Source organism: Poecilia reticulata, chromosome 2, assembly GCF_904066995.2.
Source record: "Poecilia reticulata chromosome 2, P_reticulata-male-v2, whole genome shotgun sequence".
In the NCBI taxonomy this organism is placed as follows: Eukaryota; Metazoa; Chordata; class Actinopteri; order Cyprinodontiformes; family Poeciliidae; genus Poecilia; species Poecilia reticulata.
This window is the reverse complement of record NC_088831.1, coordinates 20,225,328-20,238,496: the sequence shown is the minus strand read 5'-3', so window position 1 is coordinate 20,238,496 and position 13,169 is coordinate 20,225,328. Positions and strand designations below refer to the sequence as shown.

General features: G+C 39.9%; 1 protein-coding gene across 3 annotated transcripts in view; it reads left to right on the top strand.

Annotated features, from left to right (window-relative positions):
- Positions 1 to 13,169, top strand: part of man1a2 (mannosidase, alpha, class 1A, member 2) — a 122,477-nt gene that overhangs the window by 80,999 nt on the left and 28,309 nt on the right. For all 3 annotated transcript variants that reach the window (XM_081600025.1, XM_081600028.1, XM_081600030.1), the window contains exons 7-8: positions 9,237 to 9,331; positions 12,505 to 12,628. In XM_081600025.1, coding sequence (XP_081456151.1) covers positions 9,237 to 9,331; positions 12,505 to 12,628 — 219 coding nt within the window. The remainder of the gene's footprint in view (positions 1 to 9,236; positions 9,332 to 12,504; positions 12,629 to 13,169) is intronic.

The following is a 13,169-nucleotide window of genomic DNA, read 5'->3' as shown; positions in this document are numbered from 1 at the left end:
GTCCATCCTTGCAAGTGTTCATCCGTTGGTCCATCTTTCCAGGCGTTCATCCATCTACCGTGGCATTCACCCATTCGTTCAACCATTCATCTTTCTATTCTTCACTTTGTCCATCCATCCATCCATCCTGACTTTGCTCATCCATCCATCCATCTTTCACTCCATCCATTTGTCCATCTGTCCCTCCCTACACCCAACCATCAAACCATTCTTGTTTGTCCATTGAATCTTTTGCCCATCAGTCCATCAGTCATCCCTCCCTCCCACAGTAGAAACATTCTTTATATGAACTTTAGAAACTGGCTAAACAGGATTCAGTCTGGAATTTATGGAGTTGTGCCCTGGAAAGTTGGTAGGAAGCTTAAAAGATATACCTTAGAAAACCCCAAATGAGAGGTGGAGAAACAAGAAAAGAAGCCAGTTGTTGAGGAAGTGATCAGCCACAGAAAGAAGGAAGAAAGAATGACAAGGATGACTTGAGTGCAGAGCACCAGATTTTAGCGAGTGGTAACAAGGTCAGGGGAGCAAGCCAAGTCTGGCTACGTCTCATAATGAGACAGAGAGCATCTAAAAGACAAGCCTAGACTCTAAACACGGTGGTAGAGCCATCCTGTGGATGAACAGATGGGAGGCAGCGAGTTAGAGATGAAGGACGACAACGATGGAACGTTGTCGTCCCAGAGAAGAGACAGTGGTTCAGGGATAATGATGGGAAACGGTTGAAAGGAAGGGAAAGTGACTGAAGACCGAGGCAGATTGAAGACGTTAATGTGGGACTTGGTGGAAAAGCAAAAGTTTAGCAATTTGGCAAAAGAGAGAAAGGAAAAAGCAGTAGATCATTTCCTACTTTATTTCCCATGGCTCCAAAACACATTTCTAGATTATTCTATTTTGAGATCTTCTGTATCTTCCTCATTCCCCCCACATGTTTCCCTCCAATATGACATGGCTCTCATCAGATCCCTTTCTCCCACCCGAACCAAGCTGCTCATCCTCTCTCTCTATACCCGCTCCGTGTTGAACGAGGAACGGTTTAGCTGTAAGCCAGGAACCGGACCGCTCTGTATCGCTCGCCGGCCTGTTTGATCCCACCGGGGAGCGCTGGGCTCCCTCTGATGTTTTGTCACTTGCTGAACGCGTCGAGCCGAAATGGAAGGCTTCAGTCTAACTCCCGACTGCATCCTGACCGCCGCGGCGCAGCAGGGGAGCAGACGGATACCTTCAGGGAAGCCAAGCGTCTCTGTGATGATTGCCAATGTGCTGTCTTATTAGATCTTTAATGCTTTCAAGCACTGAACAGTTTCAGGCAGGTGAGTGTGGTGACATTCATCCGGAGGAAAGGAAAAATCTCTCCTCCAGTCTTTCTTGGCCGTCTTTGCTGGTTTTTAGTCTTTTTGTACAGTTTTGACATTTGACACATCCCTAGCTTTTTTTTTAAAGTTTCGTTTTATTCTTATATAAAGCAACAGACGAGATTGTATACGATAAAAATTAATGCATAAAAGCATTAAAGATCTGAAATATTCAGTTGGATGTTAATCGGCACTGACATTTTTTATTTCGATTCCCATTTCAGTGTAATATTGAAGCAAGCTATCTTATCTTCTTTCTCTCTCTGGGTGCTACAGATAAGCCCAGAATTATTCATACGCCTGGCAGATTTAGGTTTTAAATTGTTTTCATTCAGCCTGGGTGTTTGTTTTTCATAGGAAATCAGATGGATATCTCTCGAAAGATAAAACAACCCAGCAGGAGTGTTAATTTTGGAGAAAAATATTTTTTGCCTACAAAAAATAATGCAGTGTTGAATTATTTGTTTCTGTTTTGATACAGATGTAAAAAAAAATTGTTCCACTAATCTAACCATTCAATTCAATGAAATTGTATTCATCCCCAAAAAGATGGAGCAATGTGACATACAGAAAGACACATAACCATAAAAGAACAACTTAAAAAAGTATAAGTTAAAAAGAACCAGAATTTCAGGAGGAGTTCAGGAGGCGCACTGCTCTGTGGACTAATGTCTTAGCTGACCAGTTTTCTTGCAAGTTTCTACATATTTTGACCTATTTTCTGTGTTGATCATTTTATGGAAATTATTGAGCGAAATCATTGTTGTTAACCGTGTAATTCTGCACTTTTAAATTTGAATTGAACAGAAAAACGTGAGTGAAAATGTGATTTTAAATTGTAAGCAAATGTTTAAAAGGGCTTTACTGATCATGAAAGAATCAAACGAAGCCAAATCCTTTTTTCTCTCGTCTTGGTAAGACAGGAGCACATAGTGAGGCCAAACCTTTTATTTGTAGCTGCAGCTGTTGAGCCTGAGCAGCTAAACCAGCTCAGTTGTCATGCTCAGCGAGCGCTGCTGCTGCGCCAGCCAGTAGGGAACACACAAGACGCACCGAGAATCGAGGGCGCCGTAACAATCAGGAGCGAATGTTCATTTCATCTCCGCTTTGGGCTTTGCACCCCGCAAACAAACAACTTACAACGCTTACACAAGCTGGTGGAAAACAGCTTGCAGAAGTGCAAGTCAGATTAAATCAATGGAGCAAAAATAGGGAAATCACTGCAAAGAAGACTAAAGATGGATGGAGTTGGGGAAATGAATTGAAGATAAGATGGCTAGGATGACCAGGGAGAGGAGATGTGCAGCTTCCTTTAGAAATAAATGAGTGTAAAACCACAAAGGGTTAAATTTCATGTAAGAATCGTAGGGTAACACTTTATTTGAAGGGGTGTGAATAAGACCGACATGACACTGTCATAAACATGACATAACACCTGTTAGGAACATGAATGACTCTTCATAAATGTTGTCAAGATATGTCATTCAGTAAATACTGACATTTTTAATGGAACTAAGCAACTAAAAGTTCAATTAAAGTGTCAACTTTGGATTATTCAGTAAATAATTACGTTTTTAATCCAAAGTTCTATTAAAACCTATATTAAGTCATTAAGTGTCATTATATATCGAATTATACTTCATGACAACAGTCAAACATTCATAAAGACTTCATGTTTAAAACATGCTGTGTCATGTTTATGACTCTCATGTCGGTCTTATCCACACACCTTCAGATAAAGTGTTTCCTCGTAGTTTAGATAAAGGTCTCTGGTTTTTATGGAAAACTGTATAGAAATTATTATTGTGCTATATATCCACTAGACTTGGGTTTGTGACATTAACCTCAATTAACCTCATTCCAACTGAATTAAAGTTTTCTGGAGAAAACAACTGTTTTGCACATTTTAGGAAGATGAAAGTTCAACCTATTTTCTTGGGTTTTTGTCTGATAAACCAAAGCGAAGTAGCTCAAATTTGTGAATAAATATCTTAAATGCAAGACCATGCATGCATTTGTTTCAGTCCAAGTTAATATAAAACCTAAATCCAATCATTTGTCCTCAGTATCCTAATTAGTAAATTCAGTCCACTGGTTTGTAATTTGTTTGAAAACGACTGATCACACAAAATGTTTTTTGAGGTTCCCTTTTTAGCAGGACTATAACCCTGAATGTAGAACCAAAGGTGGAATATTGTAAAAAGGGCCTAGTTAAAGGTTGGACAGAGTCTGGAAACAAACTGAAATGGAGCAATTTTGCAAAAAATGGGTAAAAGAAAAAGACATTTCGAAATGACCTGCAGCTGTATTTTTGTAATAAAATGTGAAACAGTTCAGATGTAGGTTATGAGATCATTTAAAAAATAAAACAGCTGCATGTTTATTTTCACCGTAAACAAAACATGCGACATTGAAGGTAGCGATAGCTTGGTAGATTGACTGAATAATGAGAGAAGGAAGGATGTCTGCAGCAACAATCCATTGAAAAGCCAAAATGATCCGTTACTCACGTCGTCTTGTTTATCATGACATCAGTGCATCACTTCTAATCACACTCAGCGTGAGGTAGACGTCAAGTCTGTCACTTTCTCATATTGTGACTGGGCCAAATGAAGTCCTCTTGGAGCTAATTCGATGACGCCCTTTGCATTTCTCACACGCCAGCTTCCTCTTTTGTGTCTCGCCCTGCCTGCAATGCCGCGCCAGTGAATGCTAAACAATACGAGTAAATGGATCAGCTGATGGGGGAAAGTGGCAGAACAAAGTCTGAAAAATGACACACGGTAATCAAACACACAGCGGGTGACTTAATCCTGTCTTCGTCTGCTCGGCCCCCTCGGGGCCCTTCCTACCAGGCAGCACATTTCACAGTCTACCCTGTAATCCGTTTAGGAGGCGTTATTACGTGTCAACAGTGGCCCAGTGCGTTCCCCAGAGAGCATGCTAGTCGCTCTACGTAACCAGATGGTACGCACTGCTTGTACGGTGGAGCTATTTGGTTGATGAAATGACTTTATTACATCCTCATAAGTGCATGAGGTAAGGTTAGACTATTTCTTCAGTATGTTATTTTTTTTCCCCTCCATCATCGTCGAGAAATGCTCAGTCTTCAGATTTAATGTACGAATCGATGCATTTCTGTAAGCAGGTGTGTTCGGTTTGAAATTTCTGAAGGACTTTGCAACATTTGACATCACATTGACCTTCATACGGAATCAAACGTGGCTCACTTGGCAACATGTTCTTGTTTGGACACTGAAATTGCTACAATCGTTCAAAGCACTGTCTTGAATGAAATGGATAATGAATGATTCTGACTCAACAGGTTAACACAGGATGCTATGTTTGGCTAACCAAACAAATGCTACTTTCTCATATTGTGACTGGGCCAAATGAAGTCCTCTTGGAGCTAATTCGATGCCAGCCTTCTCTTTTCGATGCCAGCCTTCTCTTTTGTGCCACGCCCTTCCTGCGATGGCGCGCCAGTTGCTATGTTTTGCTAGCCGAACATGGCAACTGTCTACTAAAATTGTAAGCCGCTAACATCCGCTACTGTAATACTGATTTCCTACAGATATGATCACTTTGAGTTTGAGTTCTTCTAACATTTAAAAGAGGCAGTACACATCCTGAAAACGGTTCTGCGTTTTTAACAAGCTAATGGTAATAAAATCTTTTTACTTGACGTAGAAATAACAGAATAATACTGTCTACTCAGTATAAGTCACATCCACCAACTTTGAAAAGAAAAAAAACTGTACATGTATCTGCTGCACTTGTCTATGAGCCGCATGTGTCCACCTTGCAACATGAGATATTTACACAGATTTTAACTTTTAACGAAATACATACTGGTAGCATACACAAATAAAAGCTTTTTCTGAAGAGTGGCTGTAACAAAGTTGCTTTTTGTAGCTTTTTTCTATTATTAAATAATTAAAATATATATATTTTTAATTGTTTCTGAACCATCTAAAATAAGGTTTGTTGCAGTTTGTTTCCATGTTTGACCAAAGCAGTCAACCTATTGTTTTTGTTGGTTACTGTTTATTTGTTTTACATTGGCTGTGCTACTTCTAATTGTAATGACTGAATACATTAAAATTGTGTTCTTTTTACGTTTGACCAAGCTTATGAATTTGTTGGTGTATTTAAGTTTGCTGTACTGTTGCAGAGTTACCAAATAAGTTAGTTATTCAGTACATTTATGTCTGCATTTAAAAACAGTAATAATTTAAGTCAGTTCACCACTACTTTTCAGTATCGTATCGGTATAGGCTGATGCTAAACCTCTAATATCAGTATCCGTATCAGAAGAGAAAAGCGTGCATTCCTTAAAACAAAAGCTAATATTTTTTTGCTACTTTTTATGCCTGTGATAACTGAATACAAGCATATTGTCTTGAACTTCTTTGTAAAGCAAACTGACTGCATTGCCCGGTCTTCTTCCATTTCCTGCTCGTGTGTCCGCAGATCTGTGTGGGTTTGTGCACACACGCCGAACACATCCTTGACCGATCGATTTTAAAGAGCGCTGTAATGCATTTAAAAAAGAGCCGGACTCTCAAACCGTCAGCCCCGGAGGCAGAGCCATCGGAGCAAGTTAGGAAATGACAAAGAGCCGCCTGGGCCCGTCCTCCCCGACGGTTCCCGATGTCCCAATCTCGTCTCGGCGCTGCGGCGGTTATGATGTCGACGGAACAAATGCGCGTAGACCTTCAGGGGGATCCTGTTGCGGCGATTAGACGTGTCAAGGAGAAAGAGGACTCGAGCGTTGTTTTCGTTTTGGTTGACGGTGTAACCGTGTTACATTTCACGATTCAGTGGTTATTGGTTGGGTAGGACAGATTGTCGGCGTGAATAACATTCATCCATTATGAAGGCTGCAAAATGAGGAAGTGCTCTACGAGTGAATGGCAGCCCTGCTCTAAGCCTTGAGGCTTTTTAATTATTTCTGCATAATAATTTTAGGCCGGCATATAAGACTTGGTGGAACATAAACATCTGATCTGAAGCATCTTCCCGCTCATTAATATTTAATTTCCCTAATTAGATTGAAAGTGTCTGTAGTAACTTTTTTTCCTGAAGAGGGCTGTTTAAAAAAACACCAACTTTGGGATACGTTAGAAGAAACATTCACTACAAAACATTACTGTTTTTAACGGCATAAACAAGATAAAGACGATACACTAGCACTAATTAGACAAGTCCCTCTATACCTGTTTGAGGTTTCCATTCATGTCCCCGATGGCAGCTTGTTTTTTTCCCCCCCCTCCATGCTCATGTCTGGAGGAAATCACTGCAGGAAGAAGATTATCATAAACCATCCGGTTTTATCTGTGTGCGGCTGCCGGGCGGTCGGCTCCGATGGCTCGTTTGGACGTCGTTCTTGCTTGATGGCAGGAGCAGAGCTGGCAGTAAAACTTTAAGGGCCTTGATGCAGCCAACCGGGAGGTCACCGACCGACGGATGGAGGGTTTTATGATGATGAGCACATGTGTGCTGACTTGTAAAACGCATGCCGGGGTCTGACCTCAAATGTAGATGGTGATGCCATCTGAATAGGCATGCTTAGGATGGATGTAGGTTTACACAAAAGATTGAAAAGTGTTAGTCTTGGTTTTTTTTGTATATATCTTTAACATAGGGGTATGCAATAAATCGATAACAATATGTATCGCGATAGTAGCTAAACCAATAGGGGATACATTCGGTAAACTTTTGAATAGTTTTATTGAACACCAATCCAGAACCACTCGGCATTCTGGGAAATGTAGGCAGAGGGAAAACTAGACGCTCAGCCTCTCACGGCCAACTAAGAAATGTTGGTGGCATCAGTGAACTCACTCTCTTTGGTTTTCAACAACCTGTTGAGTGACTTGCGCAGCAGCGGTTTCAGGTTTTGCCTCATAACTGCTTAAAAATAAAAATCAGTCGTGCAGTAAAAACTGAGGATAAAACAGGAAAGATCACACCACCAGTTTGGCAGTAGTTCAGATATTTACAACAAAAAAAACTCATCAGTAATTATCAATATCGACTGTTATAAAACCCTTTGTCGTGATGTGTTTTCAGTCTTATTTTCCAGCTCTAGATTAATGATAATAATATACTGACAAAGATTATAACATAAAAGAGGCTGCGCAGTTTCAGAAATATGAATGTTGTACTTAGACTGGTCACAATAACAAACCATAAATTGCCCCAGAAATTATCACGATAAACAATATCGTTTTGAGACCGTTTTCAAGTAATATATTAAAGATGACGTAATAATACAAGTTCACCCTGTCAAAATCGAGCATATTTTAATTTTGTACACAACACATAACACTAGAACTGGAGGACAGTTTAAATGTTAGTGACCAAGTGAAAGCCAGTCTACCTCTGAATTACTTAAGTAATTTACGAGTCCTGACATGTAAAATCACCAGAATTTTGGATATGTTGTATGTGCAACAAAATGCTTCTCACTGCCTGCAGATATATGCCTGTCATGCTTTAACAATCTGCAGTGGCAAAACAAAGAATTTGCAATTCTATGAAGCGCTTACCTTGGACTCAGCTAATACCTGAATGCAGCAGCACTTCTGTAGCAGAAACGTCCCTGGAAACATTCTGTGATCTGAATATGTAATGCTGCTTCTCAGAACGGAGACAAAGTCCTCATGAACCATCTACAATTCAAATATTGGAGGTTCTTGTTTCTCATGTCAAGAAATATTTTGGAAACTTACAAGAAGCAGATTGTTGAAGGAAAAGACAGAACTTCTTAAATGAAGCAGAATATCAGCAGACTAATCCCAGAAAAACAAAACCCTACAGCTGTTTGTAATTCTACAGACGCCTGGATTGATTTGGCATTTGTCCTTCTGCAATTTATTTCACTTTGGATTTTTGCATTTCAGATTCTCCACATACTAAGACCAATCTATGCATCTGTTTTTTTTATTGTTAATTTTTTTTTTTTTTTACGGCTAACCGCAGTTTAACCTCCAGATCCTCTCTGAAAGCCGAAGTGTTTCTGCAGACACCAGATTGTGTTTTTGCTCTACCTTACATCTGCGCTGTGTGGACGAGTTTCACTGCTGTTTATGTGATGCAGCTCATATTATGTGGCTGGAACATTACAGACTTTAAAAAGTTTACCTTTTAAATAAAACTTCAAATGTCAAAAAGAAAATGGAACCAGCCAACAATCGGTTTCGATCAATACTGAAAAATATTTATCATTCATAAGATTCACCAAAACTAAAATCTCACCATTTTCAGTCTATAAAGGCATCAAACAGCTTGTTTTTTAATTTGCTTTTTGAGTTAAATTTATTCATTAATAGGACTAATCATAAACATTTTTCAGTGTCTGCTGGTTTTAAGACCATTTCTGTCAAAAAATTTACACCCGTCTCTTTTTTTAAGCAAAAATATAAAATGAACAAATCCTTATTTGACTGGAAAAGTTTGACCTGTACACCTCAATATGAGTGTGTATTGAAGCAGTGAGAAGTAACAGTGTTTTAGGAAACTGAGATAAAATGACTTTGTGAGAGAACTGTGACTGCAGCAGATTGGTCGTCGTTTTTTATCTGTTTGAAAGTTGTTCGAGATAAAAAAAAAGCACCATAACCCCAACACGTCCACTTCTGTGGATTTGACAATATGAGGCGATTCAAACCCAAACCTGGTCCTTTTATTATTCTTTCACTCACTCACTGTTTGGCCTTAAAGCTTTTCATGAAAGCTGATTTTCTAAAACTGTCGAGCCCGTGCTTTCCTGCAGCACAGGTTAAACTCTTGGATATTTGAGGATTTATGGAATAATCACTATTTATCAGTGTTGAGCTCAACTGAAAAACACTCCAATCCATGCGTCTGTTTCTCCAGGTGTTCAAAATCAAGGCGGTCCAGCTGGCGGAGAAGCTCATCCCTGCCTTCAACACCCCAACTGGGATTCCCTGGGCCATGGTCAACCTGAAGAGGTAAGCAGAGACGGGAACGTCAATGACAGTTACGTTTTCCACATGGGGATGGTTCGGTCAGAAAGAGTTGATTGGTTTTGTTGCTTACTGGAACTTAAAATTCAAGTTCGAAAGTACAACCCTTACCAAAATAATAATAATAATAATGCATTTTATTTGTATAGCACTTTTCTGAACAGTCGCACACTTTACATGAATCGCGTAAAATCACAAAGTATGTCAAAATCATAAAAGAACATTTAAATACAAAGAAATAAAAGTATATAGCCATGTGTAGAAACCCTCACATCCCATAGTGCTCATATTTACTGGAGATGAAGGAAAAAAGGAGCAGTTTGCAAAAAATCAAGTACATCCTGTAAATCAGCTGCGTAGTCAGAATCTGCGTCCCCTGAATAGGTCTGTGAAATAAACTACAAACCATTAAGGAAGTCGAGGGAGCAATTGGTTACCATGGATACTTTGAACAAGGCCTGTTTCAAGGAGTAGCAGTGTTTTGTTTTTTCCCTGCAATGCTGCACCCCTAATACTGCTTAGGTTTGAGCTCCTAAATAACAAACGGATACAAATATATACGAGACTCAAAAGAACGCTGGAAATTAAAGCAAGTGTTTTCACTGTAACTTTTAGGAGTCAATATTCAAGTTATAAGCAAACGTTATTAACACTACCTTAAGAAACTACAACTTCATGACTAGACTTTACCTCTTTCCACAAAATTGCCACGCTTTACTCAAATGTTTGACCTGCTTTTGTTAAAAAAACAAAGAGCAAGTAGGAGACGTGTATCACGTCTTTGCAGCTGGTTTTAAAGCACAAATGTTACTGCACACATCGTTCCCCTGACATCGGTACCTTTCAAGGTTACCTGTGCTGCCGTTTTACACCCCGTTACTCTGTCACAGTGTTGTTTTCACCCAGTAACCATTTTAGCCCATTATTGCAGTGTGACAGAGTCTGCAGTAGCCAGCATGGTGGTTGAAAGGAGAAAACACGCAAACCTGATTCACAATTTGCCAAAGTGTGTCATAATTTGCCTTTTCGTCAGTGTTGTCGCCTGACTTTTTCAGGTCATAGCATCATTTAGATCTCATTTTAAGGGTACAAAAAGGACAGATTCTACAAGTTTTGTGAACAATAAGTAAGCAGAAATAGAAAAGTTGTGTGTAAATATAGCAGCTTGTTTGAATAGCTTGTAGAGTCAGAATCTGCTTCTATGGCCAAGTTTGTGTTTCGCTTTTCTTTCAGTGGTGATATTTAAAATAGAAATGTACACAGGCAAATGAAAAGAGTTTATCCTGTAAATACGTATGAACTGTATGCAATGTTTTACCGAAGAGGAAAGACATGGTTGGATTAGTACAAATATGCAATCTGGTATCTGTCTGGAGACGCTGTTTAGTCTGTTTAGACAAACAGCCTTGAGGAAGAAAGTGTCTCTATTGTGTCTGGTTTTTGCAAGTAGTGCAGTCACAGTGGGATGATGTGTGGATTTCAGGAGTTTCACAGACTCGTCCGCTGAGATGGAGTCATTTGTGTAGAGAGAAGAGAAGAGGGGCGAGGATTCACCCCTGAGGGACTCCGGCATGTGTAAAACTTTGCCAGGGGAATATCGGCTCCTTCTTTTTGAAATTTCTTCATTTCCTAGATTTTTTTTTTCCTTCCATTACCTTCTTAAGGTCCCACCAGAAACCTTAAATTGGGATGAGGTCGGGGCTTTGACTAGGCCAAAGCAAGCCCTGACTCTGTTTCAGTTTTGATCCAAACTTCAAATAGCCTCACATTCCCCAGTCGTCACACTTTCACCTCTGTGCTTCAGTTAATAGAAGGTATTTCGCTTATGTGCAGGATTTTCATTTTCAGAATGGAAAAAGTATATAGAGGGCACAGAACACATAGTAAATCATTCATGCCATTTTTCTAGGTTTTAAAATGGATTATAAACGAGACAAGCACATAAATTATTTAATTACAGTAACTTCTCTTATTTTTCATGTTTTTTACTTCTCATATATCCACATCCTTACAAACTTTGCTGTAGTGTAATCAGAGAATGAGACAGAACTCAATAGCAGCCTCTAACTTGGCTAAGAATCTTTGTGTGAAGAAGTGCAGGTCCAAAACAAATCCATACTTCTGCTTCTCAACGGTGATCAAAGCCCCTTACATCTGACTTATTCATCGTTGAAATAAAAAAAAAATTAGAGATTTCACTCGAATCAACATCTGAAATGCCGTCGTGCTCAACGGCTAAATTATGCTCTGAGGTCTGCAAACAACGGTGCCGGCCAATTATTTTGGCAGAGTTTTAAAAACGTCCACGCTCCACCCACACAAGCGTCTTCCCTTACTTTGCCTGATTGGACCTCTTCACCGGCCAGCGTGGGTAAATGCAAACCGTGCTCATAGGGCAGAATAGTGTTTGCTAATCCCACAACCTCAAACCATTGGGTTTTAATACCAGAGAGTGCTTTTTTTTTTTTTTTTGTTCTCTAAGAGGCTGTGGAAAGTGTTAAATTGTGCTTCGTGAACCTTTGGTTCACCCCGTTAGTTCACAGCCTGCAGAAAAGCTTCGCTCAGTTCCTTTTTCATCCACATAAACTAAACACTGGTGGCAAAAAAAAAAAAAATGCATTCATGTGCATCTCCTTCATTTCTAACCACTATCGACGCGTAATAACTTCACATCACTTAAATCATTAAGCATTACATCAGGCTGTGACATTAAACAGTGCTTTAAAAAGCTAATGGATGGTTTGTTGCCAAGCACTGAGCTCCTGAGGTTTTAAGTAGCACAATAAAGGGAATTGTTTTTTTTCTCAAGGTAATTCTCAGGCAGAAAACCAACGCTTAACGTTTTAGTCGAGTCTCTCGGCAAATAACACGCTACGGGACTTGGGGCTACATCTTGAACATGACGCAAGAAATTCATCTACGAAAGAACCACATAAAAGGGATGTTTATTGATTCCTCTACAAGCAGGAGGGTTTCACAATCTTTCTACTTCTAGCCGGAAAACAGATTTTCAGGTGTGGGTGCGAGCATTTAGATACGTTAGAAGGAGAAAACTCCAAAGCTTCTCATTATTTTGTTGTTGGATTAACTGAGACTCTAACAAAATGTCCTTGATTGTATGACTTTGAGGTCTTAAGATTTTCCTCCTTCCTCTACAGCGGCGTTGGTCGTAACTGGGGTTGGGCGTCGGCCGGCAGCAGCATCCTGGCTGAGTTTGGGACCCTCCACATGGAGTTCGTTCACCTCACCTACCTGACTGGGAACCCGGTTTACTACCAGAAGGTAGCACTGTTCAGTAGCATGCATCTCTGTTTCAATGACTGGGTGTTTTAAACCTGTTCACTATGTTGTTGTTGAGCTAACAGTGAAAGCAGATTTGTGTTAGCCACATAGACCAGTTTAGTCTGTGTGGCAAGGTTACTTCTGGTATACGTCATGTGTGACTTCAAGTTGCCTCTCGAAGTGGCAATGCTCCACATCCATGATGTCAAGAAAACATGTCTTACCCCTTCTGATCCAGTTACATCAGCCCAGAATTGACTAGTGTTGGTATCCAGACCCAACAGCAGTTGACTTGGTTACATCAGGAAGTGTCTCTTTCTGCCAGCATCTACCAGAACCTTGGCCAGCGTTCAACGTTCCTGTAGTGACTAACCAGAGTTTTAGATCCAACCATCACAGTCAATTTACTGATGTTGGAAACTGTTTATCAAAACTTCTAAACTTTGAGGCATCAAATAACTTTGAAAAGCTCCACTACTAACTTTTCCTGAGGCCAAGAAGTGAGAAACGTCTTTGTCTTCGTTAGATGGGGCCGCTGCAA